The 17,796-nt window shown below is 39.8% G+C and overlaps 2 protein-coding genes across 8 annotated transcripts in view; one reads left to right on the top strand and one right to left on the bottom strand.

Moving 5' to 3' along the window:
• relch (RAB11 binding and LisH domain, coiled-coil and HEAT repeat containing) overlaps positions 1 to 17,385 on the bottom strand; it is a 114,802-nt gene extending 97,417 nt beyond the window's left edge. For all 4 annotated transcript variants that reach the window (XR_009506996.1, XR_009506997.1, XM_059945226.1 and 1 more), the window contains exons 1-2: positions 16,841 to 17,385; positions 4,169 to 4,258 (exon numbers count right to left, since the gene is read on the bottom strand). Coding sequence is in view for 2 of the 4 variants with exons in the window: in XM_059945226.1 (XP_059801209.1) it covers positions 4,169 to 4,258; positions 16,841 to 17,234 (484 nt within the window). In the remaining 2 variants the exon portion in view is untranslated. The remainder of the gene's footprint in view (positions 1 to 4,168; positions 4,259 to 16,840) is intronic.
• A 204-nt stretch (positions 17,386 to 17,589) lies between these two features.
• Positions 17,590 to 17,796, top strand: part of pign (phosphatidylinositol glycan anchor biosynthesis, class N) — a 129,087-nt gene continuing 128,880 nt past the window's right edge. For 3 of the 4 annotated variants that reach the window (XM_059945227.1, XM_059945230.1, XM_059945229.1), the window contains exon 1: positions 17,590 to 17,723. The gene's annotated coding sequence lies outside the window, so the exon portion shown is untranslated. The remainder of the gene's footprint in view (positions 17,724 to 17,796) is intronic. The other variant, XM_059945228.1, reaches the window with a different exon arrangement.

Consider the following 17,796-nt stretch of genomic DNA (forward strand, 5'->3'; position numbering starts at 1 on the left):
CTTATTTAATTAGGTTCTTTTAATCTAGTTTTAGGACTAATGTGAAGATCTGATCACATTTTAGGTCATATTTATACAGAAGTAGAGAATATTCTACAGTGTTCACAAACTTTCTAGTACCACTGTACAGATCTTTTAAGAAGTATCGAATCTATTTGGCAAGTTGCACTTGCATTTCAATGATTTCAAACTCACCAGTGAGAGATTACTAAAACTTTGATCGTATTCCCTGGGTATTACAAAATTGATTCAGATTTTAATAAATTGTGGCACGTGTTGAGATGCTTTGCAGACAGCTAACAAAATTACTAACAATTCTACTAAAAATACTTAATCAGGACTACAATTACTGCAAGCCGCAGCCTGTAATTTTCTGTTGAACCATTTAATGAATTGGCGTTTTAATAATATTCTGAAGGATTTGGTGAACTAGACTCTCAAGACTGCAGGTACGGATGTTTCAGCCTTTACTGGAGCAGAGTCAGAGCCAAACTGAAACTTTGGGCCAGATTAATGCAGTGGGGCCCAAGCTCGGGCAGATAATGAACTGATGTTTGGCCGACTTAAGCGCCAAACCAGATTAAAAAGATCAAGGTGTTGAGGCAGAGGGTAAAGCACTAACAGGTGTTCAGCGCACTACTCTGTTAGGCTTTACTCACCTCAGCACTGAACAGCCTCTGCAGCTGAGGCTTACATTCATGGCCTGTGGCTATCAGTACTGAACCTGACTCTGTAGCTGGGGCCTGCAGCCACTGGCCTTCTGGACTGGCTTTGCGGTTCATGTTCTGTGCATTGTTTGTTTGCTTTTTTGTTATTGCTTGGACAATTTGTTCTTTCTTTTTCACACAGTAGATGTTTGACTGTCTTTATGGTACGAGGATTTTCATGAATTCTACTGTGTTTCTTTGTTTTGTGGGTGTCTGCAAGAAGATGGATCTCCAGGTTGTATATGGTATACATACTTCGATAATAAATGTACCTTGAACTTTGAATCTCTCGTGCCACCCAACCTCAGTGGAAAAAGCTTACTTGCATTTACCCTATCTTGTCCTAGATGGGAAAAGAGTTACTACATTAACTCATTTTCGAGGCAAAACTATAGTTGATCATCACATTTCCTGAGCAGCTTGATCATTTTGTGCAGTTGACACCAGACTCCTGAAACATGCTCCATTCCTTAAAATTTAAGAATAGAGATTACCAGCTGGATGGAGGAGCAGAGTGAGGATGTGCTCAGAGTCTCCTTGAAGATATACAACGCCGCTAATGTCACTTAGTAAACTTTGGCCCATAACTGCTCCAAGTGCAGAAGGAACATTTAGGATGGAATTGAGAACAGAGGCCACACATGGGGACAAGAAGTCCCACTCAAGCAGATGATACAGACTATATTATAAGCCACACAGTTGCCTGCCCCATCCATGGCAGAGTCTGCAGTTCCCACAACGGGCTCATGAGCCAGTTGAAAACCACACCAACCAAAAAGAATAGATTAGAAGTAACTCGACCACATAAGAACATAATGACTGGACCAGTAACTAAGGAACCCAAATATATTTAACAATCTAGAATTGAGAATACGAATGCTTTGCTTAATGGTTACCACTAGAATGTTTTAAAAACTCATTAGCTTTTGTTGGGAAAGGAAATCTGTCATACTTAGTTGGTCAGGCTCACATACAATTCAAGACCCTTGTATATTTTAATAAGTCTCTAAGAATTTCTATATTCCAGCCCCCCCCCCCCCCCAATGCAGATCAACAGTGCAGAACAATGAATTCAAGTAGATGAAAACAAAGGAATTACAGAATTTCACAGATGTACAAAACAGTAAGTTTCAGGATGAGAGAACTACAACTATATAGGTACATAACCCTGGCATATAATGAGATGAGTACAAGTAAATGAAATCAGCATTTTAACGTACATTCGGTTGGTTTAAACAGGGTTCTGTTAGTCTGGTTTCAGCCATTCAACTGTAAAACATTCTGTTGTATTTCTTTGCACATGTACCATTAACATATCTAAAGCAGGTAATTTTATACAGATTCTAGAAATAAAGTACCTGTCATTTATGTTAAAAAAAGACAGTCAATTGAGAAATATAATCGTTAACTACTATTTCTGAATTATAGACTTGCATCTGTTCCATGGATTGGCTTAAATTTAGTGACTTATGAGCTTAAAATGAGTTGCATTCCAGGAAACTCCCTTATACTTTTATTATTTGTCCTAATGTTAAACAATGGTTAAAGACATTTTTCCTCCAAAAATACACAACACAATTACATATCACTGAAAAAGAAATTTGAGTTTTCATTGTAGCATTTTAATTTTTCTCCTCTACCTCTGTTCCCTTCCCAAGATTGCAAAAATACAATACTACTTGCATAAATTTCAAGGCTATTAGATGGAAAACTTTCATTAGTACAATTCCCTACTTCATTGCACATTGTTTATCCACATTACCAAGTTAGATGAGATATCCCAGATAACCAATCTGAAGAGAAATCTAGAATAAATCAGGAACAATTCTGGCACACACACTATGTGTGCCTTAACAGATCTCTAAACTTGCTTGCTGTTGACATCTGTATTCTTTTTTCCAGCATTGAGTGTATTAGGATTTATTTAACAATATGAATGAATTTGCTTTGCATTACAGGGACTCATCCTTCAAGAGAGAGCACTAGAAGGATTAGTCTCTGAAAAAAAATTGCTGGAGTTCAGTTACAGCCAACCATTCTAAAACTCTGGAGAACAGTTATAAGTCCAACAGTCCAGTTAATTGGAGAAACTGGAGGTTCAGACTGGTTGCATTCAAAACGATGTTCAGTACAGTTTGGATATTGGTGGAATACACTGAATTCAGACACCACAGCTAATGGATTCAGTATAAATTGGCAAAATGGATTGAAAATCAGTTTGGAAAAAATAAAAGGCTTGTTCTCTAATCTAGGCAGCATCCTGGTAAATCAGCTCTGCACCCTCTTCAAAGCTACCTCATTCTTCCTATACTGAAACGAGCAGAACTGAACATAATACACCAAGAGTGCTCAAACCAGTTTTATAGACCTGCAACATTACCTCATAGTTCTTGAACTCATTACCCTGACTAATGAAGGCCAGCCTTCATTACACCTTCTAAACCATTTTTATCCACTTGTGCGCAACTGTAAGGGTTCTGTAGACTTGGGTCCCAAGTTCACCCTGTTCTTAAACACTAAAAATCATGCTATTAACTTCTGCCTTCAAGTTTGATCTTCCAAATTATATCACTTCACACTTTTCCCAGATTAACATCATCTGTCACTTCTACACCCGATTCTGCATCCTGACTATATTGCATTAGAACCTATGCCAACCTTCTTCGCTATCCACAAAATAACAAACTTTCTGCAAATTTACTAGCCTTCCTAATTTAACCAATATACAGTACACTGCAAAAGTCTTAGGCACCCTAGAGATATATCTACATGTCTATAGATGCAACATAAAATTTGTTCCACTTCAAAACGAGCTCTCTGCAGTGAAATAAGCATTTTAAAGTCTAAATGCACTAAAGTGAGGAGAGGAAGAAAATAATTTCAATTTTGAGGAAGTCAACATTAACAGCTACACCAATGTCACTTGTAAACCATGCAGTGCCTGCTGTACAGAATGAAGTAAACAAAAAAATGCTGTAGAAACTTCATTTATGTAATTTTGAATAATGATGTTTGGGAGCTTTCCAAAATCACATATAGTACATTATGCCCATTGGTCTCAAATTATGCTTCGTTCAAAAATCACAATACTTGTCAGAAAGAGTTAACTCACTGACTCTACAATGTAAAATGTAAGTTATATAACTTAGCAAATCCAAAATTAGATAGTTCACTAAATTCAATTCATTACATGGAGCAGAGCAAAATTAGTTTTCCAGACAATAGCTTTTACCAATTACATGTGCATATGCAAAATATAAATACACTTGATTTTAGTATCGCGTTCCAATGATTCCTTGCTATTTGTATACTATCATTTTTTATTGTACAAATTGTTGTTTACTTTTATCCAGATTTTAAAAGGTACAAAATGCTTAAGAGGCTTGTTGAGATAAAAAGACAGATAGAAATGCTGAAGTGCTTCTGCAAGTTTATATCAGGGTTAGTAAAATAGTGTTTACCTGCCAAACGTTCATCTGTCTCCCTGTTTCCATCATCAGAATACCGAGCAAAATCCAAAGAATCTAAAGTGCTTATGCTGCCAGCTCGATCTATTAAAGGGAAAGCAGATGTTAGATTCAATACCAAAACTGTTTTTGGTTTTCTTCATATGACTTAATAGCTACATCTAGGTATTCATTCTCTTCTGTGGGTGGGTAGATGTTTGTGAAGGTGCTAATAATCACTACTATTCAAAATAAATTAATTTTTACTGCTTATTAGGAAAAGCCTGATATTTCATTTTTCATTGAATCAAGTAATGCAGTTTGGAAAAAAACCCTTCAGCCCACTGCCCCATTCTTATCTAAGTTAGTCCCATTTGCCAACGTATGGTTCATTTCCCTCTACAGGTACATGAATGAGATATATTACTTGGTTAAGTAGTACTGTAACAACAAGAACTATTCTCTCAATGCCAGTGGAACTAAAAAAAAAACTGATTGTTGACTTCAGGAAGGGAAAGGAGAGCAAAAATGGATCGACCTGCATTAATGGACCATGGGTTGAGAGAATTATCGGTTTTAAATTCCTGGGCATTAACATATCAGATAACTTGTTCTGCACCCAGCACAAGTATAGCACTCTAGTGTCTTTACTTTCATAGAAGGTTAAGGAGATTCGGCATGCCATACTGTAGATAGTCATACAGTACAGAAACAGGGCCTTTAGCCAGATGGAGTTCATGCTAAACAAGATATCCATTAAAGCTAGTCCCATTTGTCAGCATTGTCTTGTAGCCTTATAAACCTATCCTACTTGCCAAGATGTCTTTTAAAAGCTGTTATTTTACCTGCTCCTACTACTTCCTCTGGCAGCTCATTCCACATACACATGACCCTTTGTAGAAATAAGTCTCCCCTCAAGTTCCTATTAAATATTTCCCTTCTCATCTTAAATCTATACTCTCTAGTTCTTGTCCCCAACTTTGGGAAAAGGACAGAGTACATTCACCTGATCAATGCACTTTATGAGATCATATAAGATCATCTCTGTCTCCTGTGCTCTAAGAAGTAAAGTCCTAGTCTGTCCAACCTCTCCCTATAACTCAGTACCTCAAGTTAAGACATGTTTTTGCTTTATGTGTTGTGCCTTTCATGTGATGCTGGAAGTAAGTTTGCTTTGTACAGTGCTACTATAAAGTTTGTGAACCCTTTAGAATTTTCTCTATTTCTGCAGAAATATGACCTAAAATATGATTAGATCTTCATGCAACCCAATTAAATATATAAAAAATATACTTTTTCATTTATTTATAAGAGAAATGACCAATATTACATGTAATTGTTGGAAAAAGTATGTGAACCTGAAGGATTATCAGTTGATTTAAAGAACAAGTTAGAGTTAGATGTTTCAATCAGTGGGATGACAGTCAGATGTGAGTATAGGAGGTCCTGCTCTATTTAAAGAACATAAACCCAAACCTTCACTATCAAAGTCTGATCTTCACCACACAGGTTTTTGGAAGTGTGCCATGCCTCAATCATAGGAAATTTACAAGGACCTCAGAAAAAAACAGTTGTTAATTCTCACCAGGCTGGATACAAAACCATTTCAAAAGAGTTTGGGCTCCAGCAATCCACAGTCAGGCAAATGGAAGAAATTCAACACCCCAGGGTAACATCTAAGGAGCTACAGGGCTCTCTTGCATTGGCTAATGTCAGTGTGGATGAGCCTACCATCAGGCAAACACTGAACAATGGTGTGCATGGCAGGATTACAAGGAGAAAGCCACTACTCTCCAAGAACATTGCTGCCTGTCTAAACTTCGCTAAAGACTATGTGAATAAGCCAGAAGGCTATTGGAAGAATGTTCTGTGGACAGATGAGTCCAAAGTAGAACTTTTGGCTTAAATGAGAAGCGTTATGTTTGGCGAAAAGCAAACACTGTATTCCAGCACATGAACCTCACGCCATCTGAGAAACATGGTGGTGGCAGTGTCATAATTTAGGCCTGATTTGCTGCTTCGGGATCAGGACTGCTGGCCATCAATAATGGAACAATGAATTCTGAACTGTACCAGCAAATTTTCTACAGGAAATTGTCAAAGTATCTGTCCATGAACTGAAGCTCAAGAGACAGTGGGTTATGCAGCAAGACAACAACTCTAAACACACAAGTCAGTCTACCAAAGAATGGTTAAAGCAGAAGAAATTTCATATTTTGGAATGACTGAGTCAAAGTCCTGACCTTAATCCTATAGAAATGTTGTGAAAGAACCTGAAGCAAGCAGTTCATGCAAGGAAGCCCACCAACATCCCAGAGTTGAAGCAGCTTTGTAAGGAGGAATCCACGGCTTAAAATTCCTCCAAGCCAACATGCAGGATTGATCAATAGTTACCTGAAACGTTTGCTTGAAGTTACTGCTGTACAAGGGTGAAACACCAGTTAAACAGGTTCACATATTTTTCCAGCAAATACATGTAATATTGGATCATTCTTCTCCATAAATACATGAACAATATGATCTTTTTGGGTTATTTAATTGGGTTCTCTTTATCTAGTTTTAGGACTTGCATGAAAATCTGATCACATCTTTGGTCATATTTATGCAGAAACAGAAAATTTTAAAGAGTTCATAAACTTTCTAGCACAACTGTATGTGCACATGGCAATAAACCCTGAATCGTATGCAATCTAGTCTTCCATGCAGGATCTTGTCAAAGGCCTTCCTAAAGTCATACAGAAAATATCTACCATCCTGCTCTCATCAATCCTGTTGGTTACAAACGTGCTCGGGAAAACTGATATGTACCGATTAAGTTTGTTGTGCTGGATACCACTTCAGAAGTATAATTACCTACTTCAGATACTTCTGAAAATGCACTGAGCTTCTCAAAGACAAACCCTCACCATCTTTTTTTGTTTAAAAAAAAACATTTCTACTGCTGAAGTCTGCACTTACTCATTCTGCCAAATGTAACTTCCAAATCTCTACCCACAACAATGATTTTGCACAAGACAACCTGGGGATGACAGTTTTTCCATTGTTTGACTCTCAGCAGAGGCCAATCCTGATGTGTGGTGAATAGTTACAGTTATAGCAGGTTGCATAAAACTTGCAATTCATTGTTCAATGCCACAACAAAATTTAATTTTCACCCATAGGGAAAAAAATGCTAATTGGCACAGGAACAAAGAGTAGTTATGCAACTTGTCTGGCTCATTAGGAAACAATCCACCTAAATACAAAATACTGTACAAAAGTGGACTGAATTCTTTCATACAAGCATAGTTGTTCACAGATTCAGGTGTGACATCTGTCAAATTCAGGCACTCCATTAGGATGCAAGTGAAGATCATCTTCCATTAGTTTCCCAGCAACCTTCATGTTGCCAAAGCAACAATGCTGTCCTATAAAAGTATAATCAACAGCACAAAATAGAGGTGATGTAAAATGGAAGCACTCCACTGAAACCACGTCTTTTAAATTGAAACATTTTCGTACTTTATCAAATGCAGCCAAGGTGAAAGCTCTTCCATAGATACATGGACTATAAATGCTTTCAATATTATCAACGGAGTGAAGGTAATGCATTTTCTGACCGAGATTTCACATATAATTTACATTTCTACCTTGGTGTACTCATTTTAAAGTTCAGATAATACTTTCTCTTAAGCGAATAAAAAGTGAATTGCCATTTGCTAGAAGATCTGTGCCATCCAAATACAAATAAAATTGCAGCTACTTTTCAGAGCACACGCAACTAGAAGGTATTCATCTCACAAATTGCTCAGGACAACTACTTTTGTCATCTGACCTGTTGCTTATTTAAAGCAAAAGCATTTTTTGCATATGACATCAATTTATTTATAATACAACTAGTCTTGATGTTAGACCACAAATGATCACAATCACTGTATTTAGTTGCTAAATGAAATTTGCTTTCAACCTAGTTTGCAGATACTATTTCTTAATACTAATGAAAACCTAATAGCACTACACTGAGGCTGCAGGCAAAAATCAAAAGCTGTTCTAAGTTTTTTTAAAAATAAGGCAAGAGAAATGTTTTGGCACATGAAGCTGAAAATATCCTGTGTCCTCATTGATCTGTGATACATCTGCAGAAAGCATCCATAATACAATATATATTTATTGTAAAACATAAATGAAAAGTAGTGTTAGCCATCATTGTCCTGTTTTGTCTCAAGCTTTGCTCATATTTCTTGTCTTATTAAAAAACTGCAATGATAGAAGACCGTGGAATGTGCCAAAGGATTAATGAAGTCTTGCTGTTTATGCCTCCCCCTTTGACTTGATGGGAAAATATAAACAATCATATAGAATAAGACTGCATCAAGTTCAGTTCCTGTATACTAACAGTAACTGTAAGAATCAAGTTTATTATCACTGACACATGTCACAAAATGTTGTTTTGCAGCAGTAGTATAGAGCAAAACAAAGTTATAATAAGTTACAAAGAAAATAAAAAGCAAGGTAGTGTTTATGGGTTCATGGACTGTTTGGAAATCTGATGGCAGAGGGGAAGATGCTGTTCCTAAAATGTTAAATGGAGTCATCAGACTCCAGTACCTTCGCCCAAATGGGTATCAGGAAGAGGGATGCCATCTTCTTGAGGCAGTGCCGATGGTGAGGAAGGTTGTGCCCATGCCAGAGCTGGCTGAGGCTCCAATCCTTTTCTGATCCTGCACATTGCAGCTCCATTCTAGGCTGTGAAGCAAACAGACAAAATGTTCTCCATTGTACATCTGTTGAAATTTGCAAGAATCTTTGGTAACATACCATGTCTCTTCAATATCCTGATGAAGTAGAGCTTCTCGTATGCCTTCTTTGTGAATGCACTAATGTGTTGGGCCCCCTGTTGGAACCTCTGAGATTTTGATGCCTAGGTACTTGAGCTCATCCTTTCCACCACTGACCCCACAATGAAGACTGGTGTGTTCTTCCAACTTCCACTTCCTGAAGTCCAGAATCCCTTGCTGACATTGAGTACAAGGTTATTTTTACAATGCCACTCAGCCGGCCAATCTCTCTCACTTCTTTACACCTCTTTGCCACTGTCTGAGATTCTACCAACAACAGTGAATTTATAGATGCCAGTTGAGCTGTGCCAAGCCATATAGTCATGGGTGCAGAGAAAGTAGAGCACTGGGCTAAGCCTACCTGCTTTAAGCTGTGCCTGTGTTGATTGTCAGTGAGGAGATGTTTTAACAGGAAGGGAAGTTATTACTGATCCACACTGACTCTGGCATCCCAATGAGGAAGTCGAGGATCCAGTTGAAAGGCTCAGGTTTTGAAGCTTGTTAATAATACTGAGGTGATGATAGTGTTGAATGTCAAGATGCAATCAGTAAACAAAAGCCCAATGTATGTTGTGCTGTTGACTAAGTAAAGCCAAATGGATAGCCAGTGAGATTGCTTTGGCTGTAGATCTGTTGTGGTAGGTGAACTGCAGCAGGTTCAGGACCTTGCCCAAGCAAAAAGTAATTCCAGCTGTGATCAAACTCTCATAGCACTTATCACAGTTGATGTGAGTGTTACCAAAAGAAACAAAAGTTGAGGAACTCAGTCCACTCTTCTTGGACACGTGTATCACTGCTGCCCTTTTGAAGCAGGTGGGATCGTCCAACTGCATTTGTAAGAGACTAAAGATGTCACCTTTGGAGCCGGACACCTTGCAAGTGTTCACCCTACTGAAGGATATTCCGACATCAGCCACCAAGACAGAGGTCACAGGATCACCAGATGCAGTGGGAAGTCACACAAGCATAGTGTTATTCTCTCTTTCAAAGTGTGTATAAAATGGCGCTAAGTCCATTGGGAGGTTAAGCATCACTGCGACTGGGTCATTAGATTACACCTTAAAGAAAGGATTGTCATGCAAACTCCGCCACAAGTCATGACTGTATCTCTAATTTCACACAAAATTGCCCTTTTGCTCTCATGATGGCCGAACATAGGTTGTACCAGGACTTCTTGTAGTGTTCTGGAATGCCAGTCTTAAAAGCCACAGATTTACACCCCTCAGCCATCCCCAAATCTCCTGGTTCAGGAGAACAGTATGTTCTCAATGGCATACACTATTCTATGAAGGTCTTGATGAAGATGGTGATGACTGTGGCATATTCGTTAAGACCTGAAAATGAATTCCTGCATATGGTCTAGTCGCTGTTTTAAAAGAGTCTTGTAAATCCCACCCACCCCCCCCCCCCCCGCCTCCTTTGACCAGAATGTTGCGGTCCGCAGTCTCTGCCTATATGCCAGGAGTAATAAATAATTAAGACAAATGTAAAATGTTGTTCTATCATACAAAAGATCTACACATTCTTTTAGACCTGCAATTATCATCAACAATTATCTTAATTGTGTTTATATTTTGAGGTGGTAAGAGATAAAGCATATCTGGGCAAAGTATTTGGCCTTGCTGAAAACTTGCAAAATGTGAATGAGCAACATTTATGCTTAGTCAGAACCAATACCACTGAAATTAACAACCTACTGACATTGTTTCAACAGGGTATCATTATTGCAACCGACTAATAAGCAGACCACAGGAAGATGCTGAAATTCAAAAAGTAAGATATAATAGGATCAGAAATAACGGAAACAGAACAAAGGACATAATTTGTTAATTAAACTACATAACACCAAAGAAAATTCATGTCAAAGTAAAATTTATCATCAAAGTACATATCGTTGTTGTCGTGGCTATCCCTCGAGGTCGAGGATGATGGTCTTCATTCCGTTTCCACAGAGTGAAGACGCCTGTGCGTGTATTTGTTTAATGTGTACTTGATGTTGCACTCCAAGAAGCACACAACACTTCACAAATCAACCAACTAATTCCAATGGCATGGAAACCACAACGATTGGAGCTGGTAGATTTGTTGCAGCCTTCATAGCCGCTGGTTTCGAAGTAACTTTGTCCGCCTGTTCCACCACTGAGGTCTTGGTTGGATTGTTCTTTGTCAGGGACCTCAACCTCGAACTTACCGCGATGGGTGACCCTACCAGGAGCATAGCTCCAGACGGCATCGCTCTCAGGACACACAAGCTTCTCCACCACGACAAGGTGACAATCCACAGATGTATGGTGTATTCACTACATTGAGATCCATTGCCTTGCAGGAGTTTATAGGAAAATAAGAAAATACTACTGAATTTACAAAAAAAAATCTACACATAACAAAGACTGACAAATGACCGATGCACTAAAGACAACAAAAGGTTCAAACATCCATTTCATTATCAAAGTATGCCTGTAGAATACAACTCTGAGATTAGTCTTTTCCTGATAGCAATAAAATACAGAAAAACCATGGAAATCATAGAGGCCCCCCTCCAACATTAAAAAGAAAAAGAAACAAAACTTGCAAACCCCAAACCTCCCAACCTCTCCCCTGCACAAAATTAACAGATCATCCTCCCAGACATGCACATGGCAGCTAAAGCACCAAACCCCTAAGCCCCAAGCTCCTCCCATGCAAAAAAGTGACTATAACATCAAACATCCAACCCCTCCCTTACCCAAAAAAGTTACATATCGCCCACTCGCCAATCATCAAGAGAGAAAACACAGAAAAACTGAAGGAAACTAGAAGAAACTAGTTACACCAATAATCACACATCTTGGAATTTCAAAAACATCCTCCATCAGTATCAATGAGAGCATCTGCTCGTATTCAATCACTCAGTGGAGTCTTCATCCACTGAGAATAGGCAAATTGTGCAAATAAAAAAATACCGAGAACAAAGAGTCCTTGAAAGTGTTCATGGTAGTCCTGTACCTCTTGTCCAATGGTACAAGTAAAAAGAGAGCATAGTCTGAATGGTGGGGGTCCTTGATGATGGATGCTTCTTCCTTGTGGCAGTATCCCATGGGTTGGGGACGGGGGATGCTTTGCCAATGATGGACTGGGCTCTATTGTACCCACCAATTTCCATCGACGATGCAGTTCTTGATAAATTGCTGTTTCTCTCCCAGACCATGATGCAACCAAGGTCAGTGCATCTAGCAGATGGTTATAACCACTTAATGATGAAAAACAATGTTGATCTTAAGCTGGTTACAAAACCTAGAGCCAAGTTTAGATTCCGGCTTGCAATGGCCATTGAGGATGAAACAGAAAAAAAATTGGCAATCCTTTCATTACAAAGAAATTTTCAGTGTGGATGAGAATGATACTCAATTTATCCAAACATTAGGTCCTTAAAGAAAAGTTCTCTAGGGTAAAACATTAAATCAAACAAGTGCTCTGAAAACATACATGCATGCTACTTTACTGTCAAATTCAGTTTTAATTCAGTCACTGTGTACTTCCATTAATTATTTTTCATTATGTTTAAATCAGTTAAGTCAGCATTTTTTTTGTAACACATTGTGTTACCTACTGGTCAAGCAACTTTTTCACCTGTAATTAATATAGCCATGACTTGCATTAGAGTACAGGTTGGGTATTTAAGGTTAGCAATAGTGCTGCTCTTCAAGGTATTTTTTTTTATTTATTCATTTACTGAATGTGGGTGTCACCAACTAAGCCAGCATTTATTGACCATCCCTAGTTGCCCTTGAGAAGGTGATGATGAGCTGCCTTCTTGAATCACTGCAGTCTCTGAGGTGTAGTTAGGGAGTGCTGTTAGGGAGGGAATTTCATGATTCTGACCCCATGACAATGAAGGAACAGCGATACATATCCAAGTCAGGATGGTGAGTGGCTAGAAGGGGGATTTCCAAGTGGTGGTGTTCCCAGGTATCTGCTGTTCTTGTCCTTCCAGATCAGGGGTCGGCAACGTTTACCACTGAAAGAGCCAATATGGACCCATTTCCCACAGAAAAGAAAACACTGGGAGCCACAAAACCCGTTTGACATTTAAAATGAAATAACACTGCATACAACGGTTTTTTTTGCCTTTATGCTATGTATAAACAAACTATAATGTGTTGCATTTATAAAATTGATGAACTCCTGCAGAGAAAACGAAATTACATTTCTGCATGCAACAAAAACATTTTGAACTCTGAAAAAAAGACGTTGGGTTGAAGGTTACTCCATAGTTAGCCTTCCTTGGATCGAAGAATTAAAAGAAAGCGCGCACTGGCGGGTGTCGGGCATTGGCAGTGGTGATGTATATTAATAGCGATAAAAAACACGTTGTAGCGGTGTAGCGCTACACGCAGCGCTAAAATAAAGACACTGCTGTCAAAGGTAACTTTATTCGAACTAAACAGTCTTGATTTAAAGCCTCCCTCAACCCGTCCCCGTGGGCACGGATGCTCCAAAAGACACGTACTCACAAACCCCCGTAGGCTATCTCCCTTAGCCGGAACGGTGGCTAATTGTGAGCCGGTTCGGATGTGCCAGGAAATGGGGTCTCCACAACGTTTTTAGATTGTACAAGATCACCATAATCTTCAAATTTCGAATTACATTTCAAAAACTAACAAACCACGGGGAGCCGCAGCACAGAGATCAAAGAGTCGCATGCGGCTCCGGAGCCGCGGGATGCCGACCCCTGTTCTATATGGTAGTGGTCATGGCTCTGGAAGGTGATGCCTTAGGAACTTTGGTGTATTGTTGCACTGCATCTTGTAGACGGTACACACTGTTGCAATGGTTCATCGATGGTGGAGGGATTGGATGCTTGTGGAATGAGTACCAGTCAAGTGGTGAGTATTCCATTATACTCCTGACCTGAGCCATGTAGATGGTGGACAGGCTTTGGGGAGTCAGAAGATGAATTACATGCCACAGGATTCCTAGCTTTTGACCTGTTCTGGTAGCCACGGTTTTTTTTATGGCTAGACCAGTTCACTTTCCTGTCAATGGTAATGCCCAGGATGTTGAGAGTAAGGTTTTCAGTGATGGTGATGCCAGTGAATGTCAAGGGATGATGGTTAGAGCCTCTCTTGCTGGAGATGGTTATTGCCAGGCATTTGTATGGCTCGAATGTTACTTGCCACTTGTCAGCCCAAGACTGGATATTGTCCAGGTCCTGCTGCATTTGGGTACTGCTTCACCATCTGAGGAGTCATGAATGGTGCAGAACATTGTGCAGTCATCTGAGAACATCTCCACTTCTAACCTTATGACAGAAGGGAGGTCACTGATGAAGCAGCTGAAGATCCTCGGACAGTTCCCCGAGGAACTCCTGCAGTGATGTCCTGAGGATGAGATGACTGACCTTCAACTACCACAACCACCTTTCTTCATGTCAGGTATGATTCTAACCAGCGGAGGGATTTCCCCCAATTCCCATTGACTCTATTTCAGCTAGCGCACCTTGATGCCATACTCAGTCAAATGCTGCCTTGATGTCAGGGGCTAACACTCTCACTGGTATTTAGCTCTTTGGTCCATGTTTGGGCTAAGGAGGTGATGAGGACAGGAGCTGAGTGGCCTTGACAGAACCCAAACAGAGCACTTTCAAGTTATACAAATCTGTAGAAGACAACAGAAATCTCCACAGACATTTCTATCTGGAACTGATTTATTAACATGTCTCAAAACTGCAGATTTTAAAAATGCTTTACAAAGAACTTCCAATTTCTGTTTCTGTCAATTCCTTTGAAGCTCCTTATTAAAAAGACAAGAGTTTAGGTTTTGATCATGTTACCCAATATTAAGAAGTCATAGAAAAATCAGAAGCCTTTTTATACTGAAATTCATTTACTGTAAACAATAAAATGTGAGCATTCTTACTGTCACTATTTTATACAATCAGGGTAATATGGGCAAAACTGTTTGCAATATCAAACACAGGTCAATTCAGTTGGAACACTTTAATGTTTCATTCTACTGCTATGTCAGTTTTAGAAATCACTGGGAAAGTGCAATGTGAATTAAAGCAGTTCACAAAAACACAAATTTATCATTCATATTATTGTTTCTAATTATGAATAGAGCAGGTGAACTTTCTGTTCATTTTTCTTCCTTCACAGACCTGATTCAATTAAATTCAAACCTTATGTTAGGACAATACAATAAATTGTAAACTTGCAATTTTAAAGCATTTTTCTTTTCCTATGACTGTTCCAAATTCCTCACTGGAAATGCAATCATTTGTGACATGTACAACCATGGTTACCGATAGGTGTACAACTTGCCACACTTGTGAAATAAGTGACTATTTTTTTTTCTGGACTTGACAAAGAAATAAATAATAAATGACATAAAAAGGTCGTCAACCAAAAATAATACTGACCTTTGCATTAAGCTAAGGCAGCAAGTAGCACCTCCCTTTAGGATGCAATTTGAAAGGTGGCACAGCAGGTAGTTTAGGATTCTCTCAGTATATTTGTCAGCATTAATCAGATTAGGCAGAAGAGTTCCTGTAATGTGCCCTGAACGCGACTTCTTGTCTCAAATGAGAAAGCCTCAAAAAAGTTGACAATGACAAATTGCAATCTGCAAAGTCGATGCAATATTCAATCTGTACCACCCCGAAACCCCGCTGTCTCCTCACAGCCAATGTCACATGATTTTATAAACATGAGCAAATTTGGGTATCAAACTAGGTCCCATTATTCAAATGATAGATATAGATCATCAGATCATCAAACACCATCACATTAGCCAGTTTTCCATCCTGAACACGTCTCTATATTTATCCTTTCTTTCTAAGTTCTGCCTATTAACTAATTAACCCATCTGCATACTATTTCCTACATATTTACTCTTCCAATAAGACACTGCATGCATTTTCACTGGCTCTCCTCATCTCTTGCACTTCCATTTACAGTACCTATCAGGCAACACACAACATTTTTCACTGCTTTGTAATAATATCCTGCAGATCCAAAGCTAGCAAAACAAATCTCGGACGGACAATGGATATTGGAAGAAAATGCAGCCAATGTTTCTAAAATACAAGGTGGACATGCAGCACGTGTCCTGATGCAGGGACTCCACTCGAAACACCAACCATTTCTTTACCTTCACTGAGGTTGCATAACTAGTTGAGCCTCCACCAACTTGTTTTTGATTTAGGTGATAGGGCTAGAACCTAGGTCATGAATTTATTCAGTTGTAATGAGCTAAAGCGATATCCGCTGAACCCTGCTCAATTGACTAGTGAGGTGCAAGCCTCGGAAGAGTGAAAATAAATAGCCTAAAAAGGATGCTTTCAGTCAGATCCATCTTATTATCAAATCAAGCACACGAGTGATTCTTGCAGAGCGGGGTAAATAGGAATGTTAACCACACTACACTCGTCGTGTATTAAGACCACGAAGGTAAAACAAATACCAATATGCCATCTGACTCTGTATCTTCAATACTTTTACAAATAAATGCAGTGGGCAAAATAGATAACTCACAAAATGAAAACGGTAACGCAAGTAAAAATTCACTATTTGTGTTGCAATTCTAAATCAGACCTTTGGACCCATCCACGATTTGGTATCGGTCTTTCCCCACATTAAAATTTATCTCCCTCCCCACCCTCCTCCTCCCCATGAGGGCCTCGTACATTCACTGGATAACCAAAGAGGAAAAGCTTCATTCTTTTCCCCCCAGTATCATGTCACTCCTAGAAACCAATCATTTATCAAACTTCATTCAGCGTGCTACCCCTCGATCTCCCCGTAAATAAGGGCATACTCTCTGTACTGGAGCGTTTCTCCCGGGGAACGGACCAATCACCCAACTCGTTCCGTGTCATCGCCACACTTACTGAGCTGTCCGGGAATGGGCGCCAGGTCCTTGGGGGGAGTGGACGTTTGCCTCTCGAAATTCCCAGGGTTGGAGAAGTAATCCCGGAGCCGGGGCAGCTCCCTGCCGGCCTCCTGCAGCTCTGTATGGAACTCGAGAGCGGTCAAGATGTACTGATCCCGCAGCAGCTGAGCCGCAATTGTGTCCAGGGGTACCCGCTGCGCCTCAGCCTTCAACACTCCTGTGCCGCCTCCGCACCCGTAACCCGCCTCCTGCTGAGGTGACAGCGGCAGCGAAGGAGGGACGTGTTCAGGACCTGCCGGGCCCGGGGCGCCAGCCTCCTTATTCCGCCCCATCTTTCTCTCCGATTCTTCATCCGAGTCGCTAAGGAACGGATTAACACTAGACGCCGCCATCTTACTTCTCGTCTTCCTGGTTTAACTCTCGCGAAGTGTTCCTCCTCGTCGGTCCGGTCCGTCCTCTTGGACCTAACTACCCGAAAGCCGATTGGATAGTTGCTTCACTTGATGGACAGCGAAGTTAACCATTCGTCATCAAGATAAGGCTGTCAATCTCATGGACCTGCCGACGGGGAGCAACTGTTTTGTTTATGGCGCTCAAGAGATTTGCAATTATAGAGCATCAGACATTCAATCAAATGAAGGGCTAATGTCCTGTACAACTTGTAAAAGGACATTTTTATTTTATTCATAAAGTCATCTGAGATTTGAGAAAAAAGAATTGAGCCCATTCAGTCCTTCAGGTTAAGTTTACACATGCGTACTGATGGGCTTTTCCGCGGTCATGGGTCAAGGGAGTCATAGAGCTATGCGCAAGCGCAGTCTGGTGTGAGAGGTTCTGAATGACAAGTAAGGTGTCTGTGGAGGTATTGAAAGCTTAAAGAGGTAAGTTTACTGTTTCCACGACAGGAGTGTGCAATTCGATGATGAGGTGTTCATTTTCAAACACTACGCATGC

The sequence above is a fragment of the Hypanus sabinus genome, chromosome 20 (genome assembly GCF_030144855.1).
Source record: "Hypanus sabinus isolate sHypSab1 chromosome 20, sHypSab1.hap1, whole genome shotgun sequence".
In the NCBI taxonomy this organism is placed as follows: Eukaryota; Metazoa; Chordata; class Chondrichthyes; order Myliobatiformes; family Dasyatidae; genus Hypanus; species Hypanus sabinus.